This window comes from Falco naumanni, chromosome 12 (genome assembly GCF_017639655.2).
Source record: "Falco naumanni isolate bFalNau1 chromosome 12, bFalNau1.pat, whole genome shotgun sequence".
Taxonomy (NCBI): domain Eukaryota; kingdom Metazoa; phylum Chordata; class Aves; order Falconiformes; family Falconidae; genus Falco; species Falco naumanni.
The window spans coordinates 25480753-25499530 of NC_054065.1; the positions used below are offsets into that span (position 1 = coordinate 25480753).

Here is an 18778-nt window from a genome sequence, read left to right on the forward strand (position 1 = left end):
GCCTCCATCCAATGTGACCTTGAATGTTCCCAGGAATGGGGCATCTACTACTTCTCTGGGCAACCTTCCAACTGTTCCAATGTTTCACTACCCTCATTGGAAAAAATGTCTGCCTTATACCTAGTCTAAGTCTACCCTCTTTTAGTTCAAAATCGTTGCCTCTTGTCCTATTGCAACAGGGCATGATAAAAAGTTTGTCCCCATGTTATAGTCCCCCTGTAAATAGTGAAAGGCTGTGATAACGTCTCCGCAGAGTCTTTTCTCCTCCAGTGTGAACAAGCCCAACTCTCTCAGCCTGTCTTCATAGGAGAGGTGTTCCATCCCTCTGATCGTTTTCGTGGCCCTCCTCTGGACCTGCTTGAACAGGTCCATGTCCTTCCAGCGCTGAGGGTTCCAGAGCTGAACGCAGTACTCCAGGTGGGGTCTGACCAGAGTGGAGTAAAGCAGAGCTTAAGCAGTCCAGCAGCGTGCTCTGTAGATTTCCTCAAAGGGATACGTAGTCTTCCAAAAGATGATGTTAGACTGTCTCATGTGACTTTGTGCCTCCTGAGAGGAGATGGGTTTGGGAAGGAAGCAAAAGTGAGAATTTAAAAAAATGTGATCTATCTTTCTTTGAATTTTGAAGCCTAACTTCACTATAAATTCTGAGTTCTGTCTGACATCTCAGGAAGTTCTGTCTGGAACTTAAAGAAAGCTGTAAGCCAGCTCCAGTGGTCTGGGGTTTATGCGACTGCGTTAGCAGGGTGATCACAGTGCTGAATGTGAAGGCAGTGATACCATTGTGCATCAGGAGAAATTGCTGAGGGAAGAATATTTACTATTTATCAATGTGCTGTCTGCTACTCTTATGTTTCTTATTTAAAGCAGCTAGCAATGCTTACTTGTCTTTTAACTTAAAACGTTGCACAAGGACAGTGATTTATTGGATAATGAACAAAAACACCTGTAGTTTTATGTGAATTGCTATGCTAATAGCATCATTCTGGAGGCAGAATTTGGCGCGGCTTTAGATCTGAATTTGAATCTTGTGTAGCATCATTTGTTTGCTCTCCACTTCTGTTACGAGAATGTCAAACTATTTAGCACAATTCTAAATGTGATCAAGGTCTAGAGTATTTAATATGTGCTCACAGAAAGTGGAAGAAGATAGTGTTGTTGCTTCCTGCTTTCATGATATTTTCATCATTAGTACATAACTCACATTGGCAGAAGCTACCCTATCTTGAGTTTGTGAAAACTTGTGTGATCCATATTACTTTGAGACTTTGCAGTGAAATCAAGAGTGAAAATTATTTCTACTTGAACATGTTTAAAAGACTGAAAGATTGATAAAAACTGACAAGAGATATTACAGGATGTATTTTCCTTTTAAGACATTCAAATATTAAGTGTGTAGGATCTTCTTGAAACTGCTGTCTCATGCAAGAAGTTTATGTGTGAGAAAACAATTGTAGTTCAATGCACACCCTTAAAAAGTAAAACCTATAATCAGAAAACATGATCTAGAGTGATTTGAGGATGTTGGGAAGCATTTTAAAGATTCTTTTCCTCAGGGTGCTTGCAGTTTCTTAAACGCTCTGTGATTTTAGCCATGCCTCCATTATGTCATCTTTTCTCTCTATTTTCGTATGTTAAGATTTAGTTGAATTTTTAGGAAATAGTGTTTCAAATGTCTATTAAAAATGTGTTCAAGTTTGAAAGTCAGGTGTACCCAGAAGAGAGGGTTCTTGTTTTCTTACATAGATTTGAATCTTGTGTGCTCCAAAGCAAGCAAAACATACACACTCCCACCATTAAACGAGCAACAACAAAAAATAAACAAAAAACCCCACGCAACTTGAGCGGCTATGTATTTTCATTCCAAGTTTCAACCACACGTGTTTTAGAGACACAGAGCTTTATTTTTTTATTTATTTTTTTTTAATCACTTAAAAAAGAATATAAAGAAAGCAAGATACAGAGGAAGAAAACATCAGGACTAATGTTACAAATTTTGATTAAACATGGGAAAGCAAAAAATCCAAATTTAAAGCTGACCATTTGGTCTGATGCTGTCCTTAACTGACCGTGCTGGTCTTACTGGATGGGGTTTTCACTCCACTTTGTACTTCTTGCTTTTGTGTATTTCAGTCCAGCCTCTCGTGTCACTGTAATATAGGGATTTTTCTATTATTTTTTTCTTTTGTGGTTTAATTGTATGAAAAAATTTTGTGCTGTATTCTTGGATCTGTACAGATGGTTCTATGCCAAACATATTTGTTTACCATGGTAATGTCTGAGTTGTAGTGTGCCAGCTAATAAAGGGATTTATTTAAGGAACAAGGTGAATGACTAAAACAGATGTGCCAGTTGGGTGAACCATTAAAAGAATCTTACTTCTCAGCTTTATGTAAAGGTTATTTTTAATGCATTTCTAAGAAATTAAGAGTGGTTGCAAAGATGTTTTTGAGACAGCTAAAAGCATCTTGTCTATTTGATGGAGGATCTTTTCCTGTGGGCTATCGACACATTAGTCTTTCATCTGTCTTATTGAAGAATTTGCAAAGACAAAAGTTAAAAGTCCTGATTTTCATCATCTGATCAAGTATTACAATCTCATAATGGATTTCTTCCTTTTTATAAATTGTTTGATTCTGTCTTTCAGTTGTGGGAAAATCTGTTTTTATATTTCTGTAATGTAAATGCAAATTTCTATGATGTAATACAAATATGTATCTTCATTCCATGGAAATCCTGGGTAAACCTGTTGTAATAATACTAAGACCTTATGCATGTTTTCTCACAAAAATGTAAGTTACTCTGGTTTTACTAGAAAATTAAGCACTCTGGCTGCTAAGCATTTTAACCAGGATTGATGTGAAAGTGTTTGAGAGAAGCTAAAACTGAATTAAATGCTGTTTGCCCCAGCGCTTAGTCTGTTGTACATCACGTTGTCCAAGTGACTTCCAAAAACTCCACTGATTCTGCTGTTGTTGATATTTTTGACTGGAACGTCTCCTCTTAAAAAATTACTTTTGTGAATGAGAGATCTGTAATTTTGTTTCTTAGGTATTGATCAATTCACTTGGGAAGAATCCTGGAGACAGTGGTAATACTAAAGAGAAGTTAAAAAAAAAGAAGGCATTTTAATGACACTTTTAAAATTTGGCTTCTTGCATGTACAAAAGATTTCTACTGAATTTCCTTTAATTTAGGAGTTACCTTTTTCTGTTTTAAAGACAAGGGCTAACTTGAAAGAAACCTGTTAATTCGGGTGCTTAAGTATATGATTTGTTTGGAATTAAGCAAATCAGGGGCTACTTAAGGCACGCACTGTATACACTGACATATTTGTATGTCATTTTGAGTAACAGTAGATTTTATGTGCTCCTTACATCAAAACGATGAAGCAGTGTAGTCTGCCTGTAACCATCTGTTGCTGTTTGCTGCCTCGTTCTTCAGATTTGGCTTGCCAGCTTTTCAGTTATGGACTTTATTTCATGTTCATGGCACCAGGCAGAAGAAATTCTGTGTTCTTTCGTATGTGACTCGTGTCTGAGCAATGCAAATAGTATACTGCCTTTTGTATGTGTGTAGTGGTGGCAGTATTTCTGCTTTAGAAATAGCCATTTACATATGTGAAGCCTCTCTGGTATTAATAATGGCAGAATTTGTTCCTTCATTAAGAACAATTAAAATAGTGGCTTTCTCTTTTTAGGCTAGTTGTGGTTTTGTTTAATCCTAGTACTGAAAAAAACCCAGAGAGAGCACAGAAGTCAATGTTAGTGTTTTCAGTGGGTTCCCATCCAGACAAATTTATCAAGGGCTGTCTGTAGGCAGTGATTGTCATCTGATCTGAGCTCATCTGAGTTTAAGTAAAAATGAAAAATTTTCTCCCTGATTAAACATTGCAATTAAGGATTTTAGGGGGCTTGGTTCTGAGGTGAAGCATTGATCTCATAGCAGTATGTTTGGTATTAAATTTTAGAGCCATTGCAAGGCAATCAGATCACCTTTCTTGGGATTTCAGGGCTCTGTTCATCGTATTTATTTAAAAACAAAGAAAAGGCTCCTTTGAATTGTAGCTTCCTTGATTATCTGAGGTTTGGGCAACATGTTATTAAAGCCCTTAAAATACTAATCTGACAACACAGTGTTACGGTGGAGTATCATGTTTCTGATCTGTGCACCAATCCAATAAGCACGTGGCATTTCTTCATGTTATTTTTATGAAGATACCTGCCCTATTAAGGTGAGGATGGCTGTATTTATTTAAGAAAAAGAAAAATCAACAGAAGGAAGAAGTTTTTGTAAACACCTAGTGGTTCATAATACCTATCTCCTGTCAATTTTGACAACAAGACAACTGAATCACATAAAGCTAGCTCCTACAAAGGTGTCTTGTTTAGCAGTTACTCAGTTTGTCCTATTCCAAGGTGGATTTCAACTTTACCTTTGTTTGGGATTAGGAACTTCTTCACAGGGTTAAGAATTAAAAAAGTTTAGCTGAGCTGACCAACCTTGACACTGACTGAAACTTGCATTTTACATAGCTTAAAAATGCTGTCTTAGTTCTTGAAGGACCACATTTTGAATGCAAGGAAGTGCAATGTGACTGGATGTAAATTGAGTTAGATCTGAAGGAGGTTCCTTCTCTGCATTGCTGGAGAGAGACTGAATTGTCTTTATGTATCACGTACATTGAAGGCTTGTGATGTTATGCTTGGTTAATCATTTGTTTTCTTTTCTTCCACCATTCCAGGCCGTATACACCTATGAAAGGAGCCTTTTCCACTGTGTGGTTTGACAGATATAAGATCTCTAATGACTGTCCAGAGCACATCGAAAGTATTGATTCTATGTGCCGGGGACTTACAGACTTGATCAACGATGAGATTAGAAATGGTATTGCAAAGAACAGGATACTAATAGGTAAGAGAGATTTATTTTTAATGTGTTTATTTTAATGGGTTTTAATTGTTAAGAGATCATCTACTTTGAATTTACTTCATCCTGAAAGCTCATGAGCATGTCTTGCAACTTCTGAACAGCCTCTTCAGCAGCCAATCCTCAAGAATATTGAATCATTATTTAAACCTGTAACAAGTGGGGAATGTGGCTAACTGTAAGCAGTGTCCTCAAAAATGTAACTTAAAACTGGTTTTATTGTAAATAGTCATTTGTACCTTACCCGTTATTTAAAATACGGAGTGGGCAGTGATTTATTAGAAATGGTAAAAATATGTACTTCTTACTTTTAGCCCTCTCCAAGGATGGAAGCGTATACTTTCCCAAAATGACTTGTATTTTGGAGAGGAGGTAGAGCATCTAAACAATCATGAGCTTTTCCTTTCTGCTCTGGTCATTTTGGATTAAGTTAATTTGTGGGGAAACAATCTGCATGTTGCACATCACTACAGATTAACACCTGATAACAAATGAAGTATTAGCCATCATAGTTCATATGTGTCCATCTTTCTGTTCCTCTTAATTTCCACAAATTTCCAGTAATTTTCACAGTACTACTGTGGAATAGATAGTGGGGATATTGAGGCACGGGAGTCGAGGGCAATGGAGTAGCCTGGAGAGGCTACAGAGAATTTACAAGTTCTTGGCTCCGTGTCCCGTCCCTAGACCACAAACTGTTTCAGGTTGGGGGAAAAAACTCTTTAACGTGGGAACTTACAAATTTATGGCCAACTGAGTCATGCCATCAAAATCCTGCATGGTGGAGCCACTACCATTCAGCCCGCATTTTTTCTTGGTCCAGCTCCATGTTGCTCTTTGAAGGCCTCTGTTTACTTTCTCTTTTTGGCTCGTTGCCCTGGCTGCAGAATGCATTGTTTTGGATGGCTGTCAGCATAGTCTCTTTGATTTGTCTTTCCTGTGTTATACCTGCTGGCTTGGAACAGCTGAAGAAGCGCAGGTGCTTTTCTGTAGAGCGAGCTGGGAGATGTTCTGTGTACAAATCCACTTTACTACTAGGCTTTTTTCCTTTCTCTGGAGCCTTCAAAATTAAAAATAGTGAGACTGCAGAGTATGAAAGTTGTTTTACAAGTCATAAGCAGAGTAAGGAAGTTGGTATGCGCCGATTGTTTCAGCCTGTAGATTCTTTGGAAGTCCCCATCTGTGTGTTTGCATTCCTCATCTGTAAATCAGAAATAATTGCACTTATTTTCTCACTCTTGGGAGCTTTGATTTCAGGCTTCTAGAGTGAGGCACTGTTTCCTTGCCTCTGCGACAGAGACTCGATGTATACATCTTCACAGTTCAATCTGATATTGGTGCAACAATCAAAATAAAGCAGGCCTGAATTGGCTCCATCCAAAGTTCAGACGGGGACCCATGTGGATGCATAAGAAATTCACTAGTGGAAAAAGAATAGTGTCATTTATGGCTGCACGAGATTGTGTTCTTCCATGTGAACTCTGTACCTTCTCTGCAGTGGTTTTTATGATTAACCAGTGTTGATGCAGTGGAGAATGAAGCTTAGAGATCCTGTAAGGTTTGTGTGCATAAAGGGGAGATTTAGTATCATTCTGAGTCAGCCCAGTGTGACATTCTTAGTTGTTTTAGATGGGACTTTGTGCAAATAATTGCCTGTCTTCTGGCATTCTTAAGGAAATTAGGCATTTTGTAAAGGCACCTGACAGCTTTATAGCATTTTCGATCAAAAGAGAATACGAGGCCAAGGTTTGGTTATGAAGGTATAGTCAGTATGTCTGCACCAAACTGTAATGTCAAGTGGAAAAGGAGAAACGGGTGGCCTGAAATTTTCCGAGTTTGGGCAAGATTGGTGTACAGGAGATAATGGAAGATATGGTCACTTGCTTAGAATGCCAAAGAACTAAGTCCTGTCAGATCTTTTTAGATTTCTCTTTGAAAAAGTCAGGAATATCCATTGGGTACAAGAAGAGGAGGCTCGAGGTAACAGGTGGGGAGCAGACAGTGGATTTGTGGCTGCTGGTACCGTACAGGTGGAGGCGGCAGCCTTCTTGAGGTGAAGAGAAAAATAAGACAGTTATAGCAGAAGATATGAAGGTGAAATTTTGCTATGGATATTTTGTCAGTGCATTCAGTGATGTTGAGTCATATTGAAGATCCAGAATGGGAATGCTGGTATGTGTCTTATTATGGAAAGCAGAGACAAAATAGTTGAGAGAAGAGACTAGAGGGCTTGGGGTTCTGTGAAGAGCAGTGGGGGCCTTTTCGAGTATGTCACAGAAGCCAGGAGAGCAAAGCAGTTGCACGAAGAGGTAGTTACAAGGAATGAAACGGTTGTTAAAGGGTTAAGGAGAACTGGGTTATGGGACTGTCTGTTTTGTAATGAGTGGGAGTTTTAATGAGTGGAAAGAAAACAAAATGAGTATGAGGAGGGTAACAAGGTTGAAGGTTATGGTTTTTTATGGAAGAGCGGACTAGAAATTACAGGCTGAGGATGAGTGTCAGATATTGTTAGATGAGGGTGAGCAAGGTGTTAGGCAAGCAGGAAGGTGGGCAGCTGCTGACAGCTCAGAGGTGTGGGGCAAGAAGGCAGGGTCTGAGGGAGCACTATGCAAAGGAGAGCGAGTGGGAAGAGAGGGGAAGCAGAAGCAGGCTCTCAGCAGTGGAAAATGAGGCCAGCACCTGGTGTTCTGGGGGATGATTCTCCCGGAGCCATTCAAAATTTCCACAAGGCTCAAGATTGTGGGTACAGTAAGATCATTTGTTCTGAAATAAATTATAGCCTGTGCTGTTTGTTTCGGTAGCACAGTTTGCTCTGAAATCCACAAGTGGCTGCTTGTAGGGCAGAACTCTAAAGCTGAGGACGGAGTCCACATTGTGCAATGCCACTTCTCTTTTTCCATATCAAGGAAAATACTTGTTTTTAACAGCTGCTCAATGTATCTACTTCTAAAGAATTCAATTACTTAATTTACTCAAGGTAAATAGTGTCTTATTATTAAAACCTCCATATCAATTTAGTGTAACAAGCAGTACACAGTAGTACATGGCTCACCTACCCATTCCTATTTCCTGACAATTTCATGAGTTGCTTTCCTATTAGTACAGAAGTTGTTTGAAAGAAGTAAACTTCTCGTTCATTAAGGTTTATTTCCCCTGACCTTGGAAGAGGAAGGAAGGGAAAGTGACTGCAGTATATAATTATTCAAAAATAATTATATCATCCCCAGAATTTGATAATGGAAGTCACTTTTTAGCCAAACATTCTTTTTGAGTTACTCTTGCTGGTCTTCCTGGCAAAAGCACTTGCAAATAATCCTGTAAAGAGCTTTATATTGACTTTGGAGGTAAAAGAGGATGATAAAATTAGTCACATTCTGACACTTGGAGCCTTGATAGTATCCCTCCTTAAAAACTAGATGTATTCTTTCTTTTTAAATGCTTGAATTCATTGCTAAATTAGCTAAGCAAGCAAATAACCAGAGTTTGAAATGTGGGACAATCAGTTCTTTTTCTATTTAAAGCTGGAGTTGGTTTTTCAGGTGGTGGTGGTTTTGCTTTGTTTTGTTTTCTCGGGTTTGTTTGGGTTTGTTTGTTTTTTTTAAACTGCTTCCATAGTGATAGTGCATTATAAAGTAACTTCCCTTCGGTGGAAAATGTCAAAGATTTCAACAGTCCTATTCAATAATATGTTAGAAGCTCTTGAAAGAAATGGCCACTCTCACATTTGGAGCATTCTGATAGTGCTTGCTTTATGTCCTGGTTTTGGCTGGGATAGAGTTAATTTTCTTCTTAGTAGCTGGTGCAGTGCTGTGTTTTGGATTTGATGTGGCAACAATATTGATAACACACTGATGGTTTTAGTTGTTGGCAGGTAATGTTTATTCTAAGTCAAGGACTTTTTAGTTTCTCAGGCCTTGGCAGCAAAAAGGTTGGAGGGGATGCAGCTAGGACAGCTGACCTGAACTTCCCAAAGAGATGTTCCGTACCATGGGACATCACGCTGGGTATAGACACCGGGGGCATTGGCCAGGGCCTGCTGATCCTTGCTCAGGGACTGGCTGGGCATCGGGCAGCAGGTGTGAGCAATTGTATTGTGCATCATTTGTTTTTCTTTTTTCCCTTCCCTTTGGATTTCATTCCTCTCCCGTTCTCCCTCCTTTTCATGGTAACTGTTAAGGTTATTATTATTGTTGGTTTTGTTTTATTTCAGTAATTAAATTGTTGTTAACACCTGAGTTTTACATTCCTCTCAGATTCTTCTCGCCATCCTCTGGGTGAGGTGGGAGTGAGCGAGAGACTGCAGGTACTTAGTTATCAGCTGGGTTTAAACCACAACACTTCAGTTAACTACACTTTGGTGAAAGGCAATCTTTTTTTGTTCTCTTTTTTGCTCTTAATTTAGTGCTACTTTCTTACTTCTACAGGTCACTTTTTTGTGTAGTGTAGAAATGCTGATCCAAGCCTGTTGGCCTCGCCACCTGTAGTCACTTGTGTAGGCAGCCAGTGAAAATAAACTTTCCATAACAGTCTTGTAGATTTGACTACATGCCAAAAAACACATGCATGATTCCTGACCCCTTGTACTGTAACAATAACACAAGACACACAACCACTTTTTGTTTATTGCTAGACTTCTTACATTGCTACTGAACCGTGGTGGAAGTAACATGAAAGTTCTGTGCTTCTTGTAAATATTAGCATTTCCATCTCTCTCAGTGTGTGTGAGAATGGGATGGGGAGAGACTGTCTTGGCTTTGACATCGCAGAGAAAGAGGATTCTGTAAATATGGGAAGATAAATCAACAGTAAATAGTTAAAATGTTGGGCAAACTACATCACCTACAATCTTGGTATTTTATGTCTTTGGCTTCGAAGCCTGTTGCTGTTACTCTTATTCTCTTATCTTGTTAATCTTGTATCTTCTGTCTTTATTAGGAAAATGTCTTTCATTTAAAGGCACTTGCTGCCTTGCTGTCACAGGGTAAAATCATGGGTTTATGTTGCCATTTGTCACTGCAATTCAAATGAGATTTCTCTTTCTGTACCACCCATTACGTGGCTTTGTGGTTTATCTAAACTATGCTTATGAGATGCTGGGCTCAAACCAGTACTGTTAGTCCATCTTCCCGACAATACCAGCAAACATTTCATTAAATTCCAGTGCATCAGTGTAAATTTGCATTGCATTTGTACTTCAGGGCAAATGTTTGCTCCCCTTGTTTGTTTGCGTCTGAACTGGCCATTTATCTCTTTTGTCTCGCTACTACTCCTTTTACCTCCTGATATGCAGGCAATAAACACTGACAAATGAATGTTTGTTTCCTTCATAAATTGTTCAGTAGGAGGTAAAAATGCTAATAATTTTAATCAGTAGGATCCACCACTTGTCACTTTGTTTCCCAGCTCTTGACGGTGACTGTACTAATGTATCTAGAAATGAGAGTCTTGCAAAGGTGGCATGTTCTCAGTTTCAGTCTGCATGGTGAATGACAGACTTAGCAAATGATAGTGAAGATTTGGAGTAATGAAGGCATGCAGCAGTAAAACCAAAAGTAATTTAATGATGTTGTTGTCATCACATATTATCATCAGATAATGGCTTTGGGAAAAAAAGAATTATAAAGTGAATTGGATTCTGATCTCTTCAGCCTTAGTAGAAACTCTGTTGAAAACATATGCTTACTCATCTTCAATAAATGCCTGAATTCAGTGGAGAAGTAAATGGATGAATAGGCTTTTAAATGCTTGAGAGTCATGTGTAGACATGCCACAGAGTGCACGTTAATGTGTTCTTTCTTCACAGTCGTGCCTACAGATTCATAGACGAGTGAGGATTAGCAACATTTGCTAATCCATCTTTATGTGTCAGTGCAGGTTCAGCTCTAATTAGGCAAACCCTTACCTTTGCTTTTCTGAATACTTCTAAAAGACCTCTATTAATGGCAGGTTCACAACTTTCCAAGGCAACCTGTTCCTGTGCTTCACTATTCTTTGCTTTAGAGAGTCTAGTTTCTAGTTTCTTCTCTGTGATGCAGTTTAAAATCATGAATACCATGAGTATAAAGAGTAGATCGTTCTTTTCTTCCATGTTGTGCAGTTATGCTGACTGTAAAAAATGACAGGTAAGTATTGCAGCAGGGCTGTGCTGTCATCCCCGAAACAACCAAGAAAACACACTAGGTAAATAAAGCAAGCTATAGATGTAGAGTAACATCTCAGTAAAAACTGATTTCAGACTTCTCAGGGATTTTACTTTCCTTCTAGTGCTAAAAAAGATGATTCCTTAGGTATACATGTTGCGTTCCCCTCTGCTACTCATATCAGTTGAAAATAAAACCATACCTGGTTCTGGTTTTGCTACAAGTTGATACATTAAACTATTATACACTTGTTTTTACAAGAAAGTGGTAAAACTTGTACCACTTAAATATGCTTTTCAAAATGGGTTTTGGCTGGCGAGAAAGTTGGATACCAAATTGATTCATGTTCCTAACAAGAGGATGTGGCTGAGCCAGTGAAGGGAAGTTGCTTTTGTTCTTGTAAAGACTCTTAGTTACTGAGTAACAAACATAAGTCTACCAAAGGTGGAAACCATTCATGCACTTCTGCTAGTGTGGAACATTAGTGAAGTTTCATGAATAGATTAAAAGGAGAAACTTGCTGCTGTGAGGAAATCCACTTGAGACAAAGTACATGTTTGGGCACTTACACAGGAGCAGTGTTCAGGGAGTTCTGCAGAGAACAAATTTGCTGTTCCACTGGTATTTGTATTCTTTGCTGATATTCATATATGAACACTGTTAAATGTATATAATGCTTCCATTCATGGATGAAAAAGGAAGGTCAAACCAGAAAGTCAGCTTCTTTGTGGATGATGTGTAGAACAAGGTTTTGCTGTTGTCATTAATAGAAGGTAAATCACAGAACATCCCAAGGGAAAGCGGAAAGTAAACTAAAATGTAGCTTTAGGGAAAAATTCCTGATACCAAACCAAGAAAGAAATTTAAGCTGAAATATCTAAAGAAAGGAGAAATTGAGAATGAAAATTGCAGGGAGAATGGAAAGAAAATGAGGCAAGAGTGTGTAATCTGTTGTGATGATAACAGAACGAGCAAAGACAAATTCTAACTGTGCTGGGGTAGCGTTATACAACAGAGGAATATTTGTCTCTCCTTGCACTGTGCTGGCACAGGCACTCTATGCTGTAGCATTCATCTCTTGCCACTTTGTTACTAAAGCTGCACTGACAAATCTGAAGAAATCCAGGGAAGATGAAGAACAACTACAAGAGAGAAACTGCTAAAAATAAACACAGCAAAACCTACCCGTACTCCCAAGTCCGAATACTTATCGCATCAAAGTCAGGGGCTTAGCTTCTCTTCCTCTTTTGGTTCTGTGCTGTAATAAAGCAGTTTCTACCTCTGCCACTAATATTAATGTGAGAAGTCCTCAAGGTCTGTTTCTGCAAGGTTCAGAAGATCTCTACTCAGTGCAGATGGCAGAATTCATGCACTAAATGTGATTAATAACTAAAACCTGTTTCATATGGCTGTGATTTCTAGTATGGAAAACAGCTTTGATCACATCTTAAAATTATATTGAAAAGATGGAAAAAATGATCCGGTTTGTTGTTTCCTAAGTCCATAATAATTATCTATAACAAATTGACTAAGGCACTTTACAGTCAGATCTATATGGCTCAGGAAACAATTGGCAGTGTCAAACCTGTGTGTGTTAGAGAGGTGTTTTTTCTGTAATGAAGGAAGAAAACCTGAAGAGCTTTCTGAACTCAGGAATAGGTCATTGCAGGCACTAAAGTGGAGCATGGGGGAGAAGGCAGAGTTTTTAGCATTCTTATGTATACAGGACACAAGAGAGAGACTAAATAAGGAAACCTTTGTGCTAGATAATAAAGTTAGTCATTTTCTGAGATACAAACCCAAATATTGTTAGACCAAATGCAAAGAAATGAATAAAGCTGAAGTTTGACAGTAGGTAAATATTTGGTTTCCTGAACTTGATATAATGTTGAAGTGTCATCATGGACCAGATTATCATTTAAGACAGATACAAATGAGGAGCAAATTAATATAAATCAAGATCTTTAGCAGAAATGAGCTCAAGACTTTATACAAACACTCTGAAGTTTAAAAGGCTCCTAAAACCATTTACAAGCTCTGGAAAGAAGGTTTTATCACTGAAAAATGGCAGCTGTGATGAGGGTTTCCATTTTATCCAAGCAGGAATAAATTGCATACGAGAAATTGAATCTCTCTTCACTCAGTGTTACATCACCGTATGGCTGGGGTTACCTTAACATAGTTACAGGTAATACTGCAGCAAAGAATGTTTTGTTTTTAGTAAAGTATTGCATGGAAGTTTCCTTCTGATTCAAATTCTTTAATTTGGAAGCGTGACGATCCTGTGATTTCAGCAGGTCTTCCTCAACTAGGAAAGCAAGTTACGGGCAGCGTTCTTCTCACTGCATAAGGGTATTACCTAGAAACCAGCACTACACAGAAGCAGATTTAAGGTCATAAACATGAACTTGAGTGAAGTTTCTTTGCAACTGGAAGAAAATTTCTTTACTTAATTGGGTTTTTGTATGTGCTTATCTCTTAGCCTGTGCATCAACTTCTTTTGTAAAGCAGGGAAATAAATGCAGATTGTTAGCTGCCTTTTCTGAACTGGTATCCTGAACATTATAGAGCCAACAATTTCTAGTTGTTTTGAAGCATTATTCACAGATTTTTTTTAAAAATAGATCTTTTAAAAAAACAGATATAAGGGGGAAAATGGAAAATTAATATACTTTTTATGTGAAATCTATTGGCAAATTCTGAACTGTGCGTACCCATTGTATGCTTGGGACTAGATTGGTCTCAAGCAAAGGACTTGTTGTTCTGTTCTGCCCATCTAAGGTTGAAATGTTGTGTCATTTTTGATCTTCCTTAACACTCCTGACGCAATCTGCTTAGCAGTGCTGTGAGGTTTACATATCCTTTATGCTGAGATCATTGGTGTATATAAGCATACTTGTACTTCTCTGTTTTGCTTACATTCTGACTGTCACTTCGTAAGGGTTTTTTTGTGTAATATCTGTACCTGCTTCTTACTTTTCCTTAATCCAAAATCTGAATTCTTGAAAAAAGTTCTTGACTGAGCGTGTTTTATGTCAAATTTATGCTTATACTGAAATACTTCTTGTAATAGAAAAAAATTGTCTCCAACTAGAAATGCTCATTCAAATATAGCATGTGCTATACAGCATTTACTCAGAGACTGTTACGGTATCAAGTGATAAACTTCAGGTTTTCCCCTGGAAAACCAAATTCAAAGAACTTGTCTTTTGTATTACATTTTGTCATAGTAGTGTGAGCCACATAAAAGAACCATTACCTAATATTCTTCTAAACAGAAGGTGACTGCATTGTCAAAGACTGCTGGTGAGTAATTGCAGATAGTGTTGCCAGAGTGTGACTAACTGGGTACAAAATTTTAGATTAAATCATTTACAAACTAGTAATGAGTTTTCAATGCAGCTTTTTTCCTGTATTCTAAAATACTTAAAGTGGACTTCATTTTATATGTGGACAAAGTATATATGTAGTTATTTGTAAGCAAATCAAAGTGGTCTCTTAGAGTATAAGTGATACTTTCTGGGTTTGGGGATGACAGCATTATCCAGAATGATCAAAAGGAAATGAAGTAAATGATCAGACTCCACAGAAGAGCATAAAGGAAACTTCAGCACAAGATGATGTTGTTTACATAGTAATTTTGTGTAGCTGCTATATCTTACATACTTTCTCAGAAGGCTAAATTTTTCTCTGTCTGTGATTGTGGGGTCAATGATGTTGAATTTTTGTGATCACTGTGACACATGCAGCATTTATCAGGTTTTTTTTTCATTGTAGAATTCTTTTATGTGTGATAGGAGAACATATCTGGTAGGAAATAGTGATGCAGATGAAAGGCTTGCAGTAGTGTTTCCAATATTTTTATTTTTGTGAAGACAAGCTATTCAAAATTTCAGGTGCTGTAGTTTCTAAGGTCTGCTCTAAACTTGTTCACCCACATTCATTCCTATTTTTCCTGTACTACCTTTGTTTCTGAACTGCCACTGGGCACTTAAACATACTACATTTATCATTGAGCTGGTTAAAGATTGATTCGTAGGGTAAACAGGTCCTGGCTTTATTTACTGAAGGTAAATATCAGGGTATTGTCAGCCCCCTGGGTGCATAGGTAGGGGATCCCAGGCCGTATCTCCTAGTTTGAGGATACAGCTGTCCTAATTCAGTTAAGGACTGTTTGAAAAAGTGAAGCGAGATTCCAGTCTTCCATGTTGTGTGGTCTTGCTCTTTCTCTCTTAAGATCCAACTTCTGTAAGTCAGGAACCTGCAGTTACCACTTCTGGCCATAATTGTATCAAGACTACAAGGTGACAGTAAGTAAAAAAGAGAGTCAGAAACTCAGTAGAAATTCTGATCTGAAATCATCAGAAATCAAAAAATAATGTGTGGGAGAAAGAAAGAACACACTTTATGTCTGGATTAGTGTAGTGTTTTCAGGAAAATTTCCTACACAAATCCAGCCAAATCTTCCAGTCATAATGTGGGATTGACTGTGAGCTAGCAGGGCCTCAGACCTGCTGGAACTTGCAGATACAAACATGCGGGAAGAGGATTTCCCTTTAGGAACAGCCTCACTCTGACCCAGTTAATATTTACAAAATGCAGTGTTTTCTGCCTCTTGAGCTTGTGTGCACCAGAGATTCCTGGTGTGGTCCCAGGATCCAGTGAAGTACTAAAGTTGCAGGGCATCATTTCACTCGGATTTGGTGCTGCAGGGGCACTGCTTCCTGGCCAGGTTTTGCTTAGCACCCATGTCAGACTTCAGCGTAGCACAGAAGTCAAGCCTAGAGGACTTATATAGCCCTTGCAAAAGAGCCACTCCCATTCTGGAGTCTCATTTTAATCACTTCAAAAGGTAACAAGCTGAAATGGTTTGGTATTTTGTCTACTGGTTTTGTATTTCTTCTTCAGTCCCTGATTTCATGTCTCTTGGTGAAAACGTCTGGGCTCAGTATTATGCAACTGATTACACCAGTTAACTACCTGGCACAAACCAATTGTATCACCAGCACCATGGATGCTAGTGCTGGTCTAAGTAGAGCTGCGGTCGTTACCTTTCTGCTGGTTGCCATCTCTGTGCTAGAAGATACTTCAGCAGCCAGTCATTGTTCACCCTAGTTCTTGTCTGGATGCAATCAATATGATAACCTACATACTGTGTCCTTGTGAAGTGGTATGCAGGATTTCTTCCTTAATGAATAAGCATTTGTCATATAAAAATTGTCCCTGAGGAGTTATCTGGTGTAAGGAGTTTGTACAGCTGAAGAGACATATGGAACACAGAAGGCTATTAATTCAGAAGTCCTATTAAATCTCAGGTGGGGTACATTGCATTTTTCCCTATCTATTATATATCCTAAGGTATAACAACAAAAAAAACACCATCCAGCTCTGTGTACTAGTCTAATGTGGTGAATGTTCATTGGTTATGTACAATAGTGATACAGATCTTGCATGTGTGATTGCTGCTAGCCTAGGGGAAAAACAAGTTGAACTAAAAAGCAGTGAAAATTATCCGTAGAGTTTTGCTTTGTTAACATCAGAGAATATATGGCCACATGTTTCCAGCTGTCTGGTAGGGATCATACATGAATGGCTTCTAAAGTAATGGCATTTTAGCTGATTTTTTTTTTAATTGTTTTTCTCTCTCAGTAATGAATTTTCAGCAGTACTTTAGATATCCAACTTCTTAACTGAATTATGCTTTAAGATCAGTGTAATCATTATGTTAGTCAAGATGGTTTTTGATTGCATTGTGTTTAAAAGAAACAAGTTTGAAGATAGAAATAAGTTGGACACTGGGTTACAAAGACATATAGTGAAATCCAATCTTTGTTTCTGTTGTTGCATCCTAGGAGGCTTTTCGATGGGAGGTGGAATGGCAATGCATTTAGCATATAGGTTTCATCAAGATCTGGCAGGTGTATTTGCTTTGTCTAGTTTTCTCAACAAAGAATCTGCTGTTTACCAGGTGAGTGTGTGGTGGACGTCACAGAAAAACTGCTGAGCTGAAAGAAAAACATGATCATTAAAATTGCATATAGCATGTTTATTCATCTGAGGCAATTGATTAATATTCTTAACTTATGACATTTCCTGGAAATAAATAAGCAGAATATTAGGGAAGTGAGGCTTTAAAGCTGTCCTTACATGGTGTTTTGTTGCTTTTTTGCACAGACAGTACAATTACTTTATTCAAAGTAAGTCAGTGTAGAAGGTAGATTAGCAAATGAAGTGCTGTGCAAGTTGTCCTTAGTTGTTAGAGTCCATGCAAGTGTAACTATTCTTTGAAATTTTGTGAGAATTACAATACTCATGAGCTCCATCTACTGTCATTATTTTTTTCTATTTCTCTTATTTAGAGAGAGACACAGACCTTAAAGTACACCCTATTGTTTGTCAAGAGTTAGCACATTGGAATTTGAAGTGCAGTTTTTTCCAATATTTATTTTTTATTTTTGTAGAGATAGTACGATATGACCGCTAGAACCAGGTTAATAAATGAAATGCTATGGAAGTTGTCACCATGTAATTGTAATTATTCTTTTAAAATTTTTAGTGATATGTGTGGCTGTGTTTCTTCTCCATCTAGGCTTTGAAAAGAAATGAAGGTGTTCTTCCAGAATTATTTCAGTGTCATGGAACTGCTGATGAACTTGTTCTCTACTCATGGGGTGAAGAGACCAACAAGATGTTGAAGTCACTGGGAGTATCAGCATCACTTCATAGTTTTCCAAATCTTAATCATGAGTTAAACAGAACAGAAATAGAAAAACTAAAAACCTGGATTGTAAAAAAATTACCTGTTGAGGCAGCAAAGACAAATGAATAAAAGAAGATAAGCTTTCATATACTTCCTGATTTTTGTGGTTTTAAGATCATGTGTGGCTTATATATATATATATATATGAGTGTTCCATATATGTTATATAAGCAAAGCTTCAGGTAGATACTATTTTATTTTATGAAGTTCACTGAAGGAAGTGGTAAAATGATGGTGCTGACTATTCACACTCATTTTATCATACGGGTTTCTTTTTCTGTTTTCTTGTCCAGTTTTTAAGTACACATCCACATTAGTCTATGGAAAATAATGACTGCTAATAGTAAAACCATTCCTAAATAATCAAAACAGTATTCAGGAAGCATTGCTGTGAATTTCCCAGATTTTTTGTGTGTCTGTGTGTGTGTTCTAAGATGGAAAAGTATCCAGTGGTATGGTTGGCTTTCTAATGGCATTAAAGCTGGACGATTATTAAAGTGATGGACTTGAGGAGTCGTATTGCCTTCAGTTGGATTCTCAGCATGTGGGAATTAACCTACATCAAAGCAGAATTGTATGGTGCCTCAAAAAAAACAACAGAAAAAACCCCAACAACTGAGGTTTGTGTTGTAGTTTCAAAAGTCGTAAGTAGCTGCACCTAGCTATACCACAGGCCCTTGTTATTACCTGCGTTTGTTGTTTTGTTACTCGGAGATGTAGCTTTATGTGAGTTGCTTGAGCCCTGTGTGGTTTATAGTGTAGGTTTAAACGAAAAACAAAACAGTGCCATCATGATTGTTAAAATCTATTCTGGTTTTGAAGATATCATTCTTTGGGCACTGTTCCTTTAGAAACTTATTTTTGCCAACAGTTTTACTTTGGCTTGCAAGATCGCATTTTAAATTGAAAGATGAGGATACTTGACTCCTTTGTGAATATTTAAGGGTTGTAA

General features: G+C 37.9%; 1 protein-coding gene across 1 annotated transcript in view; it reads left to right on the forward strand.

Annotated features, from left to right (window-relative positions):
• Window positions 1–18334, forward strand: part of LYPLAL1 (lysophospholipase like 1) — a 29431-nt gene extending 11097 nt beyond the window's left edge. Inside the window, exons 3-5 of the mRNA XM_040612391.1 lie at window positions 4742–4911; window positions 16919–17034; window positions 17656–18334. Coding sequence (XP_040468325.1) covers window positions 4742–4911; window positions 16919–17034; window positions 17656–17895 — 526 coding nt within the window. The 3' untranslated portion in view covers window positions 17896–18334. The remainder of the gene's footprint in view (window positions 1–4741; window positions 4912–16918; window positions 17035–17655) is intronic.
• The last annotated feature ends 444 nt before the right edge of the window (window positions 18335–18778 follow it).